We start from the raw sequence: 19,069 nt of genomic DNA, 5'->3' as shown, positions 1-19,069 counted from the left end.
AAAACGAAGCAAAAGATGAATTCTTATGATAGATTGGTGCCATTGACCAGTTGTGCCAAGATACACAAATTCATCGCAAATGTGACAAAGATAAGAAAAAACCTTACACAGTTTATTAAATTTTCTAGTATTGTGCATGAATTTCTTCCACAACACCAATCATCGTCACGACACAAGCACAATAATGGTATCAATACCCTCAATAATCAGGAACTTCAAGTGGCAGATGGTTGGCGTTGCTGAGAAAGAAAAGGTACTTCCACCACTGTTCCCCTGATGTTGTCTCCTACAATTACATTGTCTCCCTCCGAAGCAGCTCGCCTCTTTATGTAACCTAATCCAAAGTGTTCGGAATGCTTCCTTCCAGAAGTGTAGCTAGTTAACTTTCCGACCTGTTCAAGGAGAAAATCAGTTATCTATTTTAACAGAACACAACCCAACATGACAAGCATCAAGCTGACTCAGGGAACCACTATTATTTCTTTGATAAAATGGTTTTCTCCAGAGAGACGTTGTAACTGGAGTTTTCACCATACCTTTCATCTTTAGTTTCCAACCGGGATTACTTTGTGGAAATGCAGTGTTAACTGTATTCAAGAAGAACATAGTGAACATTTTTCAAAAGAAATTAAATAGCACCTTTTTCCCATCCACTGTAATAATGCTGCCAGGTTCTGCAGCAGCAGAAAGATGAATTCCCCATAACCTCTGCTTGATTCCATCATATGTAATGAGCCTAGATATGGTCTCCTGTCCCTTATAACAGCCTGAAAAGTTTCATAATCAAACTAACTATCCAGCAGGTTTCAACAATTTATGCAGATTGGGTAAACCAGTTCCACACCTTTATTTAGAGAAACTGAGCTCCATAGACAGGCCTCCAGCACATTGAATTCATTTGTAAGCTCCATTCCAGGGGCAGGCCTCCCTAAGAAGTCAAGTAATGATCAAAACTGGATAAAAGAATCATAGGGAGTGAAACTATTAATCATGTTTCAAATATCCTCCATAAGAAGCAATTTGGTTGAGGCATGATCAAACATAAAATGTAAACACATAACCCAATAGGGGACTCAAACTGTAGTTCCCTGTGTTGTGAAGGACTATCTTTTTCTAGATCCAATACTTGTTAGTAGTAACACTACCAATTCTTAAATAGAAGAAGATAGTGCACTCCAAAATAGACACTACAAAAAGAGTTCTTTCATGCACCAAAAGTCTACATGGGCTTGAAGCATTTGTTACATAGTCGGGTCGAGAAGAATTATGTTGACTAATACCCACTTTATTTCCCTTAAATGCAATTTTGAATTTCTTTTTAACGATGAACCTGTGACAATAGGGACTCCCCCAAACTTGAACTGTTCTCACGACCTTGAAGGATATGTTCTACTCAAATCAAGGTAGGGTAGTGGAACTTTTCATTGGGTTTAAGGTTCTAAACATGAGGTTTATCCTAAAGGGTTCAAAGGTTTTGTAAGTTAAACAAAGTGGGCTATTTGGCTCAACCAATCAATCCTGTATAATTGAATAATGGCCTTAATCATGTGTAACATGCTAATAAATGAATCAGAGAGAGACTCAGGCAAAATCAATAGTGATTCCAAAGTAATGCAATCCAGACCAAACATTCTAAGGCACAACATCTCACATGTTTTAAACTCAGGGTTCCACAAACATCATCAAACAAACTGCCATGAATGTTGATCACAGTTAAATACAAGGCATTACTCAACTTTTCATAGTGACAGCAACCGCAAGTTAGGCTAAATTGAACTATCTCAAACATCATTTCATATTCAAGCACAAGCGCAGTCTATCAAGCCAGACAACTTAAACAAGCTCACACAAACTAGAGAAGTAAACATCTAACTCAAATTAAAAACATAAAAAAGCAAAATGAAAGGTCCTATGAGTGAATGGAGGGGTCTCTAGCTCTAACTCATGAGAAGCTATCATCACTCTCATCATCAACAACATCCTCCTCCTCAATATAACTCTAGCTGGTGCAAATGCAGATGAAGAGGAGGATGCTAAGGAGGAGAATGATGACGATGCTGCTGATAATGGGGATTAACTGTATAATTAGATGAGTTACCAAAATCCAACTACTTACAAAATAATGGGTCAAAATGAGAACAAATTTAAAAGCTAAGAAAGAGTCGATTTTGTTAATATAAAATGACCAACAATAATGGAAAAAATTAACATTATCACCCAATAGATGTTGGTGTTGACAACATTCCAAGACTCGAAAGGAAGAAAATGTACAATAAACTAAAAATAACGACTCTTCGCAAGATTGTCAATTTTAGAATTTGCAAGCTTCTTATTCTAATTGCCACTTTCTCTTTTCTCAGATGTGTGAGTTTCTCTAGAACTACAATGCTTCTCTTTCTCCCAAATCAACCACCATTGACAAATGCAGGCCACACTAGATAAGCCAAAAACGTCATCATCCTCTTTACGGCATCAACATGAATCTAATGGAAGAGATCACATTAAATCCTTTTATAAATAAAATGGGGACTAAATCGAGAATAAAAAAACAAGGAAAATAAACCCCCATAAATACTGGGACCAAAAGGTCTACTAAACTTTTTTTTAAAGGTTTTGATTATTACAAATAAAAATGATAAGAATGTAATTGGTTGGATTGTTATCAATAAAATAATTCCTTATTTTCTTACATAGTTCAAGTCAACAATTGATTTTCCAGTTAAAAGGGGAAACAACACCCAAAGATCAATAATTTGAAGGACACACGTATCATCAATCATCAATTGTCCCACTTTGGATGAGATAAAGCTTCATATGGAAACTTAAAAATGAGAACAAAAGATAATGAGGATAAACAAATATAATGTATGGTAGAAGGTGCTGATAACCAATGCTAATAGGAACTTGGCATAGCACCTATGGAGGCTAGGATTTTTTGGTTATTTATGTTAGCTCAATAAAGAGATGACTAAGAACCTGCTTACATGACTTAGTCTCCAACACTTCCAAAAATAACTCCTAATACATAACATTAATCAAATATATAATATACCTACGTACACGTTCATCAGATGTCACCAACACAGATAGAACCCCTGGTACATGCTACCAGGAAGTGGATGGTCGGATGGAATGTATTAGGGACTCCAATGCTATAACAGTATAGGCTTTACTGGTGTAACAAATTGACAGAAATGGCACTCAGGGTGTTTGGGTCTTTGGAAGGGAAAGAGACACGGGGTAGAAAAAAGAGTGGATAGAAAGGTAGGAGGGAGAAAACATAGTCCCTTAAATGTCCAGAGTATATTATTCTAAAGCCATCTCTGCACTTTCCAATGTAAATCCATCTTATAGATACTGATATCAAACTGACATTGGCTTCTACAGAGGAATAATATAGCACACTAACTTATTTTCTCCTAGGCTGATATAGTTTCTATCATATAATTACATATAACTACATATCCTTAATAAAATAAAGTAAACAACTACGAGATACGGAAACATGAACAAATCTAAGCATTCAGTACCTCGAATAATCCGTAATTTATTCCATGCATTAGAACCCATTGGGATAGCCCCTTGAGCAAGAATAGCTTTCCAAATAGAAGGAGCAGCAGCTGGAGACATCAGTAATGAAAAACCACCTTCAGAAATTATGTTTCCAATCCCTACAGTTACAGGCTGCTTATCAACCTACAATTACAAATGTATTTGAGAAGTTGTCCACGAGAATAAGAAAACATAATGTGAGTCTTCAAGCTTTTCAACAAAAGGAGACAACAGTGGGAAAAAAAAGGAATTACTAGGTTTAGGTTTTGCCATTGAAGGTCAACTACTTTGGAAGTAACATAAATCTAAACAAGAAATGCCAGCTACACACTCTTTCTAATACATTCCCTATTATTGGTTGAAATTTAATAAAAACCAGAAAAATCATGTAGGCCCACTATTTAATTAACCTCACTCATGATTCTGTATCTTATCATAATTTTTACCCAATAAGAGTTCTTTTAGCACTCCACTTTAACACGTCCTAAATTTTTAAATTCTGTAGAACATGAACAACCACAGGTCATGGGAACTTGCTACCTCTAACAAAGTGGTTTAGACCTAACCCTATCCTACGAAAATGGTTTTTATGATGAAGATTGTCTCCACTTGTGCATTGTATTTTTGGCACTATATCCTGTCAATATAGGACTTGGGCCTTTTCCCAATACACCACTCACGTCCAATACTATTGGGCTTGGTAAGTCTATTACTGGTGAGTGACCCTTTGAATGATTATGATAGACTTTAATATCATCTTTCGAAGTGGTTTAGGCTTAACTCAAATCAGCTTGTAAGATGAAGAGTACCCTCATTATATATCTTGTAATTTTGGCACTATCTCCGGTCAATGTGAGACTTGAGTTTTCCCCATCATTACTAAAAATAAAAGTTGCAATTACAAAAGTCATTATATACTCAGTAGCAATATAAAAAACCAAAATATGCATTTCTTATACTATGAAAGTTATCTGTGATAAACAAAATATATGAAGCTAAAAACCAGCAAATAAGACATGATTGATCATTGGAGCTGTTTTGGAAAATAAAAAGAAGACATAAAATTATGCAGTCATCATTAAATACATGACCAGTATCTCGTACAGAGAAACTGGGAATGAGAAAGACAACTAGAACTTAACGCACACGCTTAACAAAATTAACCTACTTGATCATGCTTACATTAAAATGTTGATGTGTACCATATGGTTTTCCAACAAGATCACCAAGGTTCAAGTTCTCCATCACCTGCTCATTTCATTATATTGAAAATTACCAACACTTTAAATCTTGACAATAAATAGGCATAAAAATGTACCTTACTTGGCCACTGTTGGGTCCCACCATAGCAAAAAAGCTGGTTTGCTTAGTTATGTCTTGAATCTCCACCTTATCAGCAAAAAATATGTACCTTAAAATCATTACATGCAAAGATTAACTCATGTATTTGATTTCATAATATTCATTATGAAAAAAAAAACAAATATGTATTTGTTTTCTCTCTATCCTTTTAATTTTACTTATGTTGGTAAATCCTGACATTTCAACTAACAAGAAATTACCTACTTGTTCAGCATTTCCATAATGGTCGTACAGGTCTCCGGAGAAACCACTAATGTTATCGCATTTTTCTATCAAAAAGCAACAAGAGAAAGAAAGTGATCAGCTACATGATAATTAAGATAATTGAAGAAAAGATAACCACATAAATTTTCTGAGCATCAGAATGATGAATAATAGAAAATTACCATGAGCCATGCATGACCAATATCTATTGTTCGAGCTGTTGGTGTCACAAAAACAGTGTCACATCCCTAATGATTGCAGTTAGAGATTCAATTATTTGATCATCAATTTATAAAATGAAGTATAAAAACAAACTAACAAGAACTTGCAAATAATACATAAATATAGAAACAAAGCTACTTTCTCCCAACACATACTTGTCCTTCATGTAGACATTCAAAGTTTGCAGTGCTCTGGTTGTGAAGGAACTGAATGCGATCTTCTCCACTGACTTTGTTTTAAATGAGCCCAAATATTTGCATGCAAAATTAAGAAAACAATAAAATATGTCAATGACTCGTCTCTCAATCACCTAAGAGATAAGGTGAAGAACCCACAAAGAGCCCATTGTAGATGTGTACAGACAGACCCACTCTACCTCATGCTAAAACTATCTCATGGAGTACCGATGCTAGAGTCATTTAATATGTCCCCGGAATTGAATGCAAAGTGCAAACTGTCAACAACACTGTAGAACTTTTGTGTAAACCCTACTTTTACTTTATGACCCAAAGATATAAACCCTATGGTCTATGGACATTCAAGGTCCTTCCAAGCTTTAGGATTTTGAACCGACTGAAGTTCTCAAAAAGATATGGGGTTATTGGTAAGCAGCAAATTAGGAGAGGAAATGGTGCAGTGTGAGTCATGTGTGTGTCTTCTCTGAAACTGTAGTTTCTATTTATTCTAACATAAAAGACATTTTAGAACATCAAACAATTCCCTAAAATTAAAAAAAAAAGTATTTCTACCTTTTTTGTTAGTAATTCTTTTATACTTGTTTGTTACCAGCAGTTTTATTTTATATAATCCCAGTATGGCTGAGAAAATGCATTGGTTTTGTGTGGAGAGGCAATGGTGCAGGAAAAGCAAGTACCTCTTATCCGGCCAAAGTGTGAAAGATCAACAACCTATGCCATTGGATGTCATAAAGAATTAAATTAAGCATACAACTAAATTCTGCAATATCTAACAACATACTAATATATCTCTATAATTAGTATACGTATATAATTTGGTAAGCATGAAACTACGAGACTTCAAATTTGTGTTAACCTTTTAAAAAACTTGTTGGTAGCTAAATAAGTTAGTTCACTTTTTGTAAAGTTGGAAAGTACAACGTCAGAGATTTAACCAAAATTAGATATGTGCTGATAAGTTTTTACTTTAGTACTCTATTTACTTGTTTGTTTAAAATTACAGACTAAATAATAGAATTTCTAGAGTAAGTAATAGAACTTCTAGTACTCAATTTGTAACATTTGACATTCAAGTCTTCAATTTCAAAAGAATAATACTGAGTCTGTATCTTTTACTATTAAATTTGTAAGACATACACTAAGTCTGTATCACAATTTCAAAAACTATAGTACATTACTCCTCTTTAAGAGTGAGTACCAAAGTGAACCATCAAAGTAAAAAAGAATTCAGTGCCAACAAAATAAGCCATAAGGAGTTACATTATTTTCCTTGCCTAGATCAAGCATATCAATTCAAAAAAATAAATAGAGTAAGCATTGATTTTTGTGGTTTATATTATTAGTCAAGCAGAGAGAATAAAAAATCACACTAAACCACAAGCATAAAAAAGAATACGTACCACAACCCCATTTTCCACAGCATCCAGGGCTTCATCGTCATTATGAAACGTCTCAATGATCCCATCCCCAGAAACCTCTGCGCCTGCAGTTTTGACAGCATCCTGCAATGAGTAACGATAACAATTTGAAGTCAAAAAAATGCACTTAGTCCCCTGATTTTTCTTCTCTTATTGAGCAATATCTAAGGGTATTTAAAAAAAAACAAAAGAAGATATAATATATTGTTAGTCTATATACGTTAGACTCATTTTAAATTTGGTTAGGTATATATAACAATCAATTCTATGAACCAAGTAGAAGATGCAGGGATCAGAAATACTATTGTAACATTCACTGTGACAACTCAATCCCTGTGTATTGTATACTTAATACTAACTCCATACGGGTCTCACAATACAAAACAGAAGCAAACAACAAGAACAACATTGGAAATTATGAATATATAGACTAAATTGAAAACTTTTGCAATCAGGAACCAAAATAAAAAATATTATGTTTTATTTCTCCAAAAATTTATAAAACCAAGTTCTCTACCGCGATAACTTATCAATCAGTCAGTTTGTCAAGGGAATCTAACTTAATTAATTGGGCAGTAGGTACGTGAGTTGTTGCAAACTCGATGATGTGTTTAATTCCTAAAGGTAAAAAGAAGTTAGCAGTTCCAGATAGAGGCACGTATCGGTTGAGTCTAAAATCACTCTAGCAGCTTGGTCAATATTCTAAAACTTTTTACAGATTATATATTATGTACTAAATACATATAAATTCTCAAACCTGATAAAATTTCTCAAAATCCAAGAATTATAATCAACAATAAAAAAATGAAGGGTGTCTCGAGCAACATACAGGTAAATTACCAACAAACAATCAAAGTAAAGGTAACTACTATCCACTGATCCAGAAGTTTAAGCCTCTATGGTTTGAAGTAATTAAATCGTTAAAACATTAAAATTCAAAATACAAGTTCCCTAATTAGGAATCATCATCTTCAAAATCCAAGTCGTTTTCTTTATCATTTCGACTACAATTATAGATGTAGATTCATTCCTCTTCCTCTTCTAGAACTTCAACAATTTCTAGTTCTTCTGCTGGCAGCAGGCTTCTTCAGTCTTCTTCACTGCCTAGTGTATGTTGAAGTCCCAAATCCCAAAAATAGCACCACAGAATCCCTAACGTGAGGTTTTGTTCGTAATATTACGGAATAGCTCGGGTGCGCCGCTATCGCGCCGCCACACCCCGCGATTCCGCCACGTCGCAAATGATAAGCGTGCAAAGCAAGAAATGAGAAAGAAAGCTTAAAAGCATCGGAAAATTACCAGAAAGTCATGATCGATGGGAGGAGGAGAGAGGTCGAAAGGCAAGGAGTGAGCACAAATTGACCAAGACATTGCCTTCTTCTTCTTGCTCTTCTTCATGAGATGCGGAGAGCAAAACGCAGCGTTTGGGGGTAGCAGAGAGAGACGCCATGTTAATGCTTGGTTTTGTGAAGGGTTGAACGAAGGTGGCGGTGCCACCGTTGTTGTCATTTCGGATTAGATAATTGAGAAGACCAAAAACTATTTCAGGCTTCAAAGGATTACTGTGTCTTTAAGCATGAAACTGTTATATCTTTATGCAACTGGGCATGGAATAAAAAATAAATAATTAAACATGCTTTTAGTTCATAAATAATGTAAAATTTAAATTAGTCTTTGTTTTAAAATTTTTATATGTTTTGATTGTTTAACTTATAAAATGAATAAATGTATGTAATTATTAAAAACATATTTAATTAAAAAAACACAAAAAAAGAGATAAAAAATAAATAGAAAGAAAAACAATTTAATCTAAAAAAATAAAATGGTGATGATTTTATTTGTTATTATTTATTATTTTTAATATTATATTTTAATTATTTAATATGATAAAAAAAAATCAATAGAATGACTTAAGTTATGAATTCCATATAAAAACACTTAAAAAATTATTTATTATTTTAATTGTTATATAATGTCTCATTTTAATAATATAAAATTATTAAAGAAATCCTTACATATTTAATATTATAAATTATTAACTCAAAAAAACTTAAAATGCTATTAAAATTATTCTGAACATTACTATAAAATTATATATATATATATATATAAACAAAAGTACAATTAAATAGTTACATTGAATTAAAATAGACAAAAAAATAAAACAACAAACATCTTACTTTACATTTAAATCTTGTTAATGTTTTACATCTAATCAATTAATCAACTGAGACATTATCGTTTGCTTATACTATCAAGATAATCATTACAAACATGCAAACAAAACAAAGATAGAAAGGTAAGCTAATTTACCAAAAGACACTATGTAACACGTCTTCTCTATAGAATATATGTCGATCCCACGGTAGGTGTCAATTGTTTTTACAAAGCTGAACATACTATGCAAATATTCCAACTTCAAGCACTTCAAACACTCTAAGCATTTCAAGTTCCAACACAAAGGTACTCGTCCTTTTCCCAAGTACCCATTCTCTCCTAGATGAATGGGGTTATGTCTACAAAAGACATCAACCAAATGGGTTAGATGGTAATAAATGTGATAATTAATTAATATAATAAATGTGCTATTATACTATGTTTATTGGGTTTTTACCTTGATGGGCCTAGCCTAGGTTGTTAATTACCTTGATTAGTCCTTAATTAATATATTTGCTTAATCATAATCTTAAGCTAGTCAACTCAGTCCACACTTTCTATAAGTCGATTTTAGTTGATCGACATGTATTCAACCAAGCTGTCATGACGTTGGATCATACCATGAGGGCCAAGTACATATAGGCACGAGTGGTCAAAATGTATTCAAACATGTTAGGAGCATTATTTTGGTTGGCTAACATGTATGCAACCAAGCTTCCTTATCTTGTGGTCATAAGGTTTGAGTACATCTAGGCACGGGTGACCTAGATATACGCGGACACATGATACACAAAAAAAGAATCGTGTAAAATACCTACATACTATTACTAGAATTTCACCAAAACATGCCTCAACCAACTCACACCATAAAGCCCCCAAAGGACACCCTGTAATATACAACCATCGCATTAAAACCCTAAAGCCCACCCACCACCAACAATGTTTAAGCAGGAAAAAAAATTACATAAATCAAATCAATTAACAAGAAAACAAACCCAAATCCAACATCAAAACAACACGGGACAAATCAAACCTATATCACATGTGCACGAGTACATCTCGACCACTTGTGCCTAGACGTATTCTTCCTTTATGGTATAAGGACATACTATGACGGTCTGGCCGACTACATATCGGTCAAGTCAATCTTCCTAACAAAAGTTGACTAGGTTGATCATATTAACGTTAAGATTAAAACCTAATTAATAGAATTGGTTAATTAAAGACTTATCATGGTAATTAGCAATTTAGACCAAGTATATCCAAATAAAAAAAATTCCATAAAATATAGTATAAATAACACAATACACATGGTAAATAGATGATGTATTTATTATTAGAATATTTCTTGTTATTTGATCTACTTGGCTAAACTTAAAATATTTTAGCTTGAAAATATGAAGAAGGAAGCACATCCCCTCCCTGGGCATACCATCTAAATCTTATAACATTTCGATTTAAAAAATAAAAAGTATTTGTTAAAAAGAATTTGAAGAGTCTTAAGTGGTTTCAATCGTATAGAACAAAACCAAATACCACTCAAAATAAACCACACAATTACATCTGAACTAGGATTCAGGAAAGAACAAACCTCAATAAATGATAACTGCTTGGGGCACAACTTGCTTGGGACAGCAAGTGAAAGCGCGAGCGTTTGCTACGTAGACCCAAAATGTCAAATAATGAGCAAATTCAAATAGATAGTGAAAAACACTGAAACCAAAACTACAAAATTATCCTTTGTACCATTAGTAAGACCCATGAATTCTTAATTTAATATTAAACCCTCCGACTAGTAAACGTTAAACGGAAGTAAACATCAAATTAGTATACTCTATTTCCAACCATCTTAAGATATGCACTAGTGTGAAATGAATGTAACACGAAAATGCATACTTTGGGTTGTATTGATGAGAAACATGGTTGATTTCCATTGCCTACTCAAAGCTTTGCAGCATTGCAGCTTAGAAAGAGTAAATTCATGGCTCAAATGATCCACCGCAATCTTATTTCACTTTCACATTTCACGAATATTTAACAAATATATAAAATATATTAAAATTTAAAAAATCTTTCAAATTATACATTAATATTTATACATATAAGAAAAAAAAGTTGAAAGGCCAAAGATTTTCTCATCCCTACCAAAGATTCCTTCATCCCCGACAACCATCCACCCCTGCTTTCACCTTACATTATTTCTAGTAACATGTCTACCACCTGGCGTTGATGGGTCAACAACAGACCAAGTGATGGCAACCCTTCAGGGACTTTTCCATCCAAAGAAGTATCAACTTAACACTAAGACTAAGAAAGGGAAGTTGAATAAAGACTTTTAGACAAAAGGATCTCTTCTTTCTAAATCTTAGAATGTTTACTTTACTAAATACATTTCCCTTATTTTTGTAGGTCACCAATAAAGGTGGGAAACCATGCCAAGCTTGCCAAGCAAAGGAAGGCAAAGAAAGCAAAGAAGAAGTGCAATTGCCGAATTGAAAAAGCTGTTAGCACGTGGCCACTATTTCTGCATCAGCCATTTCACATGTTAAACGTGTTAAATGTGTTTCACCTGGAAAACACAACCCATGTTGGCTACCTTCATCAGCACATGTAAATTGGTAGCTTCCTTTGCACGTTTCAAATGAGATTTGGTAGAGAGAAGGGAGAGCTTTTAGAGAGAAGAAGGAGAATTTGAGAATATCAGAGTTTGGAGAAGAAGGTGCATGTAGAGAGTGTGACGTAAACTTTCAAAAACTCAGTTTTTCTTTCCACATCAAACGAACGTTCGCTCATCTGCCGACACCTGCATTCCACTATCTGATTTCCGGAGTCCCTCCGCTTGACACCTAGCGTCCGTTTAGAGGGTTTTTGGGTGCGTTTTTAATGATTCTAACAGAACACCTTCAAATCATTGATACAAGTTGCTCCAAACATCAAATTTTGTTTCCAAACGTGTTTATGCAAAATCACCCATTAATCCATCAAATTTTGTTCAATTTTGGAAGAGAACCAGTGAAATTATGCTATGGCCTTTCCCTTTGTTGTTTAACAGTCTGCACACATTCCATATGTTGATATAAAACTTTTTGAAGTGTCATTTACACGTTTGAATCACTGCCATTCATTTTGGCCACTGTTGTTTCCATTTTCCAGCCACATTTTGCTGGTGCAGTCTGCATTTCTTTGCTGTTTGACTTTGTCAATATTTTGATTTGCATTTCTGCAAGAGCTGGGATTCTGTTTCCATATACCTTTAAATGCTTATACAACTGCAAATCAATCATAAAAAGCAAATAACCCTTGCAATCCAGTTTGGAAGAATCAAAAACCAGAAAACACCAAAACTGCATCTCTTTGTGGCTTTTCATCAAACAGTTTTGAATTTTCATCAAACACTTTCATTGCACACGTTTCTCCCCACTTTTTTGTGTTTTTATTGCTTGTGTGATCAGTTTTAGACCGTATCTTAGGTTCCTTTTGCGTGTCACCTTTTCTTCTAGCCCAAAAATCATTAGAATTCACCATTCTTTGGCTTCACATTCTGCTGTCAAGTTGGTTTGCAATTGTAAAATTGGTGCAGTGCCAAATTTGCGTGCTGATTGTTTGTTTCTGATAAATGGTTGTGTGAAGTATTGGTGCAACTTCTCTACCTCAGATTCCTTGCTCCAAGGGGGTAGCATCTTAGGAAGTGGATGAGGTGTTAAAAGGGATACAAGCGTGCAACTCCAAGAGCCACTTTGCCTTGCGCATTCAGCAGCAGTATTCAGCAGCCACACCACCTTTTGGTCATCATTTTGGACCAGCACATAATGAAAGAGCAGCCACACTTGGTTTTGTTCATTTGTAAACATTTTTACTTGTAATTTTGGCTTTAAATCACGAAACATTTGCGTTTCATTTTTCTTTTCCTTTTAAATCTTAAGTGGCTTGGGAAAATGTTTTTCTAGAAATTCCAAGTCCACCATTAAACATTGTAATAGTCTAGTCTCCACATCTTAGTGTGAAAGTGTGTCAAGTGGCTCCAAGTGTCACTTGCACTTTTACTTAGGGTCGTGTCTCATTCTACTTTTCCATTTGCATTCTTTCTTTAAATTTTGCCTGCCGTTTATTTTTGCTTTAAGTCTCCGTGATATCTAGGTTTGCGCTCATATAGATAAACCTTCGTTTGGTTTCTAGGTGCATCTCATTCTTGCATTCAAAAAGCTTTTGAAAGATTTCTACCTAGAAACTAGGGTAAGAAACGATCGGAGAAACTCTTGCTAAGGAAGGACAAGGTTCTTAAGTCTGTCCATTGTGACTCACCTCTCCTTCCTAGGAGCTATTCGGTTTCTTTTACCTCTAAAATCTTTCTAGAAATCATTCACCAAAAAAAAATCAAAAAAACAATTTGCGAAAAGTTTTGGACTCTCTACTTGTGCAAGTTTTCAAGCCCTTGTGAAAACTTTTTCTCTATACTTCACCAGTATGAGTCACTCTAGTGTTCAAGGTACAATTCATAATGATAAGGAAAATATACAATTGAAAGAGGAACTTAATAGAACTCAAGCTCAACTTAACAAGACTGAAGCTGAGCTTAATCGAACTCGAGCTGAGTTCCACGAGCTCAGACAGATGGTTACTAACCTCACTCTCAATCAGAGAGGTCAAAACCATGATGAGCTCTCCCATAGGCAAAATCTTAATCATGGTGAACATTCCCACCATAGTGATCAACATAGTATTCATCCTTATGATCACTATCAGCGTCCACCTAGGAGACACCGAAATCATAGAGAACATCATGTGGAACCAAAGCTTGACCTTCCCGCCTTCTATGGTAGAGACAATGTAGAGGAATACTTTGAGTGGGAAATGAAGGTTGAACAAATTTTCGAGTGTTACCACATAGATGATAGGAGGAGAGTGACCCTAGCCACATTGACCTTTCAAGGTGCATCCCTCTATTGGTGGACCTCAATAATTAGAGATCAAAAGATGCATGGCGACTACACCATACAATATTGGAATGAGCTCAAAGCCGCCTTGCATTGACGACATGTTCCAGCTTACTATGCAAGGGAGATCATGGACAAGCTCCATCGACTCCAACAAAGAAACATGAATGTCAAGGAATATCGACAAAAGCTGGAATTACTCATGTTAAGAGCTGGAATCAAAGAAGAGGAACGATTCACCATAGCTAGGTTCCAAAGCGGCCTTAACTATGAGATTTGTGATAAGGTAGAACTTTTACCTTACCTAGATCTCAATGATTTTGTTCAGCTATGTGTGAGAATGGAAGAGCAAAATAGAAGAAAATATTCCACTAAAAGGACTTTCCCTTCCACCTCCATGTATAGGAACGATCCTAAGAGGGAGGGTAGTCCAGCGAGGTATGTAGAACCTCGAGAAAAAGAGAGAGTGAGAGGAAACGAAAAAGAGAAAGAGCAAGAAAGAAATACCTCTCACAAAGAATCTTCAAGAGAAACAAGAGGTAGAGAGACCAAATGTTTTAAGTGTGGAGAGAGAGGACATTATTCTTCTGAGTGTCCTTACAAAAGGTCTACTTATCTCTTAGACCATCAAAGTGAAAATGAGGATTCTTCAAGTGAATCAGATACTTCCATATCTGAGGAAGAAGCCTTACCTTGTGAAGGTGAGTTATTATTGGTTAGACGACTTCTTGGAAGTCAAACCAAAGAACTAGAACAATCCCAAAGGGAAAACCAATTCCCCACAAGATGCAAAATTTTTGAAAACACATGTTCATTAATTGTGGATAGTGGTTCTTCTTGCAATTGTTGTAGTTCTAGAGTGGTGAACAAGTTGGCCTTACCTACTATTCCTCGTCCCAAGCCTTATAAGCTTTAGTGGATAAAAGAGGATGAAGAAATAGTAGTCAGCACACAAGTAACCATACCAATATTCATTAGCAATTATCACTAGTGCAGAACGGGCTATAGACGTCCGTTCTGTGAGCCTTTTGACGTCCGACCTCCAACGGACGTCTATGCGGGTGACGTCTATGTAGACGTCCGTTGTGTCAGGCCGGACGTCTATATAGACGTTCATATAGACGTCTGACGCCTCAACCCTTGACGTCTACTTGGCTGTATTGTTAGTGGTAGGGGCTTGGGGGTTGGACGTCCGTTTGTGCACTGTCGGAACGGCCTAAGAATTTAGCCCAAAAACAGTCAAAGGGAGGGAAATCGAGGAGGGAACGACATAAAATGTAGCCCAAAAACAGTTAAAGAATCTGCCCAAGAACACGCAAGAGACTGCAAAAAAACGTATCGAAAACGAATTTTAATCGGTTCAAATCAAAGGTATTTCATCACAGAGCAATGTAATCGGATTGAAAGTTAATTTAAACGGTCCAAAAAAGAGAAAATGCACCTAGAAAATCAATGGAGCATACAGCGTTCGCAGGGGGAAGACGAGCGTAACTGCTCGCGGGTTCGCGTTTACAATATTAATACTGTTATAGACATCCGCGCCCTCCCAGGACGGACGTTCAAGTGGCTGACATGGGGAGTTGAAACATTCAGTGTTCAGCCAAGTGAATGTCCGCTCCCCTCCCACGGACGTCTATAATATTATAAACGTCCGCGCCCTCCCAGGACGGACGTTCAAGTGGCTGACACATGGGGAGTTGAAACGTTCAGTGTTCAGCCTAGTGAACGTCCGCCCCCCTCCCACGGACGTCTATAATAATATAAATGTCCGCGCCCTCCCAGGACGGACGTTCAAGTGGCTGACACATGGGGAGTTGAAACGTTCAGTGTTCAGCCTAGTGAACGTCCACCCCCCTCCCACGAACGTCTATAATACTATAAACGTCCGCGCCCTCCCAGGACGGACGTTCAAGTGGCTGACATGGGGAGTTGAAACGTTCAGTGTTTAGCCTAGTAGACGTCCGTCCCCCTCACACGGACGTCTATAATATTATAAACGTCCGTCTCTCCCCAGGACGGACGTTCTAAGGGCTGACCATGGGGACTGAAACGTTAACTTGTTCAGCCTACTAGACGTCCGTCCCCCCCAGACGGACGTTCTAAGGGCTGACCATGGGGACTGAAACGTTCACTTCTTCAGCCTACTAGACGTCCGTCCCCCCTAGACGGACGTTCATAATATTATAAACGTCCGTCTCGCCCCAGGACGGACGTTCTAAGGGCTGACCATGGGGACTGAAACATTCACTTCTTCAGCCTACTAGACGTCCGTCCCCCCAGACGGACGTTCGTAATATTATAAACGTTCGTCCCCCCAGGACGGACGTTCTAAGGGCTGACCATGGGACTGAAACGTTCACTTCTTCAGCCTACTAGACGTTCGTCCCCCCCAGACGGACGTTCATAATATTATAAACGTCCGTCTCGCCCCAGGACGGACGTTCTAAGGGCTGACCATGGGGACTGAAACATTCACTTCTTCAGCCTACTAGACGTCCGTCCCCCTCAGACGGACGTTCATAATATTATAAACGTCCGTCTCGCCCCAGGACGGACGTTCTAAGGGCTGACCATGGGGACTGAAACGTTCACTTCTTCAGCCTACTAGACGTCCGTCCCCCCAGACGGACGTTCATAATATTATAAACGTCCGTCTCGCCCCAGGACAGACGTTCTAAGGGCTGACCATGGGGACTGAAACGTTCACTTCTTCAGCCTACTAGACGTCCGTCCCCCCAGACGGACGTTCATAATATTATAAACGTCCGTCTCGCCCAGGACGGACGTTCTAAGGGCTGGCCATGAGGACTGAAACATTCACTTGTTCAGCCTACTAGACGTCCGTCCCCCCAGACGGACGTTCATAATATTATAAACGTCCGTCTCGCCCCAGGACGGACGTTTAAGGGCTGACATGGGGAGCCTAGTAGACGTCCGTCCCCCTCCCACGGACGTCTATAATATTATAAACGTCCAGCTCGACCAAGGACGGACGTCTCGAGTTTCACTTATTTACGAATATCCCACCGGTCAATTATATACGTTGGAGCTTTTGTGGACGGACGTCTATGGGGGGACGTTAAAAGCCAATTCTGCACTAGTGTATGAATAAAATGTTTTATGTGATGTTGTTCTAATGGATGTTGGGCATGTATTACTTGGTAGGCCATGGCAATATGATCATAACTCCACTCATGATGGTTATACCAATAAAATAACTTTCCTCCACAAAGGAAATAAAATCACATTGATTCCTCTTACACCTGAACAAGTGAAAGAGGGTGAAATCAAAATAAAAATAAAAATTGAAAAAGAAATAAAAGAAGAATAAAGGTTGGAAAAACAACTTTCTCAAGAAAAAACGAAGGAGACCAAGGTATGCATGTTGTTAACTTCTTCCTTCCTAGATAAATACCTTAACTCTTCTTCTCAAAAACATCACTTTGTTTCTACATTTCAACATGGGGAATGTTCCAAACAAAGTGAAACCAAAAATAAATTAAAGGCCAAGACTTCTTCTAATAAAATTTTTGTCAAAAGGCCTTCATTTTATCTTCTTATCTTTTCATACATCATTTTAATAAAACTAATTTTTGCTAATTTTTGTAGATATACATTTGATCCCGGCGAAAAACAACAACCAAAGTTGTGCTTCTTTCTTTCTTCCCGATTTGAGGAGAAATCGTTTTTAAAAAGGGAAGGAATGATGGCAACCCCTTTAGGGACTTTCCATCCAAAGAAGTATCAACTTAACACTAAGACTAAGAAAGAGAAGTTGAATAAGGACTTTTAGACAAAAGGATCTCTTCTTTCTAAGTCTTAGAATGTTTACTTTACTAAATACATTTACCTTGTTTTTGTAGGTCACCAATAAGGGTGGGAAACCATGCCAAGCTTGCCAAACAAAGGAAGGCAAAGAAAGCAAAGAAGAAGTGCAATTGCCGAATTGAAAAAGCTGCTAGCACGTGGCCACTATTTCTGCATCAGCCATTTCACATGTTAAACGTGTTAAATGTGTTTCACCTGGAAATCACAACCCATGCTGGCTACCTTCATCAGCACATGTAAATTGGTAGCTTCCTTTGCACGTTTCAGAGGCTTCTCTTACTCTATAAAAGAGAGCTTCTCCCTCTTGTAAAATCAACTTGAGTATATAGTGAATTGTTGCCGAATTGAGTTTCCAACCACTTCTCTCGAGTTTATTGCTTTGTGCCACTTTAGCACACTCATCCTCTAGCTTCCTTCCCTCTTAGAAGGTCTCCTGAGTTAGAGAATCTACACACACATCCAAACCGCTCCAAACAATTTCACAAACACCTTGAGTTCATTGTTTTCACCAACCATTTCTTCATTCTGCTGCCACTTCTAAATCAAGGAGTCGCTCTAGTCTTGAAGATTGGAGCCGCTTCTATCACCAAGTGGCCATTTCTTCCTAGACCTCCATAGTTTCTTCATGCATTTTAAAATTTCAATTATATCATTTTTTTTTTCATTTTTAATTCCAGCGCTCACAATATGAATAGGTTTCATAATATACAATCCAATTTTAAATTAAGAAACCCTTGTAAACTTTAGTTATTGGGTTAGCCATTTACCTCTTTAATAATAAAGATATAATTTAGGTTGGATAAAATCTAAAATTGGAAAAACAATACCATCATATAACTACTGCATTTTCTAACACAATTTTTTTATGTCAGAATGAACTTTAAATTTAATTAAACTCTTACCTTTACTTATATAGTATTATTTTATCATATTATTAATCAAATGTTGAATCTTTAACTTACATAATAGATAAACTATAAAAATTATTTAGATAAACTATAATAACTATTTTGCATTTAGTAAAATGGAACAATTTTATCCTAAGGGTAAAAAATAAGTTCATGTAACATTTTTATCAAATTAATGGTAATGACATGTGACATGTGATGCATTATTTATTAAAATTGTTTAATTAACAAAAATAACATGAACACACACAAAAAAGTACACGTAATATTATATAATTGGATCAAAT

At 36.3% G+C, this 19,069-nt stretch overlaps 1 protein-coding gene across 2 annotated transcripts; it reads right to left on the bottom strand.

The window, feature by feature from the left end:
* Positions 1-5: 5 nt before the first annotated feature.
* On the bottom strand, positions 6-8,523 carry LOC124825563 (Glycine cleavage T-protein family). 2 transcript variants are annotated; one of them, XM_088103527.1, is made up of 12 exons: positions 8,255-8,523; positions 6,938-7,039; positions 6,215-6,248; positions 5,496-5,569; positions 5,301-5,366; positions 5,119-5,183; positions 4,871-4,963; positions 4,362-4,431; positions 3,531-3,696; positions 845-928; positions 640-767; positions 6-392 (listed from the first exon to the last, which is right to left on the bottom strand). In XM_088103527.1, the coding sequence occupies exons 1-12, from the start codon at positions 8,462-8,464 to the stop codon at positions 216-218; spliced, it is 1,269 nt and encodes a 422-aa protein (XP_087959653.1). In that variant the 5' UTR covers positions 8,465-8,523; the 3' UTR covers positions 6-215. The 2 variants fall into 2 exon arrangements, with proteins under 2 accessions (XP_087959653.1, XP_047154165.1); XM_047298209.2 differs by lacking the exon at positions 4,362-4,431 and adding an exon at positions 4,735-4,800 and having other exon boundaries at positions 4,876-4,963; positions 8,255-8,522.
* Positions 8,524-19,069: the final 10,546 nt, after the last annotated feature.

The sequence above is a fragment of the Vigna umbellata genome, chromosome 1, assembly GCF_029865625.1.
Source record: "Vigna umbellata cultivar VRB3 chromosome 1, Vumbellata_1.0, whole genome shotgun sequence".
Lineage (NCBI taxonomy): Eukaryota > Viridiplantae > Streptophyta > Magnoliopsida > Fabales > Fabaceae > Vigna > Vigna umbellata.
The sequence above is the reverse complement of the archived record's forward strand: the minus strand, read 5'-3'. Positions and strand labels throughout refer to the sequence as shown.

Coding starts and splice junctions, on each gene's coding strand:
- LOC124825563 (XM_088103527.1), bottom strand. CDS start 8,464: ATGACAACAACGGTGGCACCGCCACCTTCGTTCAACCCTTCACAAAAC. Junction 6,249..6,937: donor CTGTGGAAAATGGGGTTGTG/GTACGTATTCTT, acceptor CCAATGGCATAG/GTTGTTGATCTTTCACACTT. Junction 768..844: donor CTCAGTTTCTCTAAATAAAG/GTGTGGAACTGG, acceptor GAAACTTTTCAG/GCTGTTATAAGGGACAGGAG.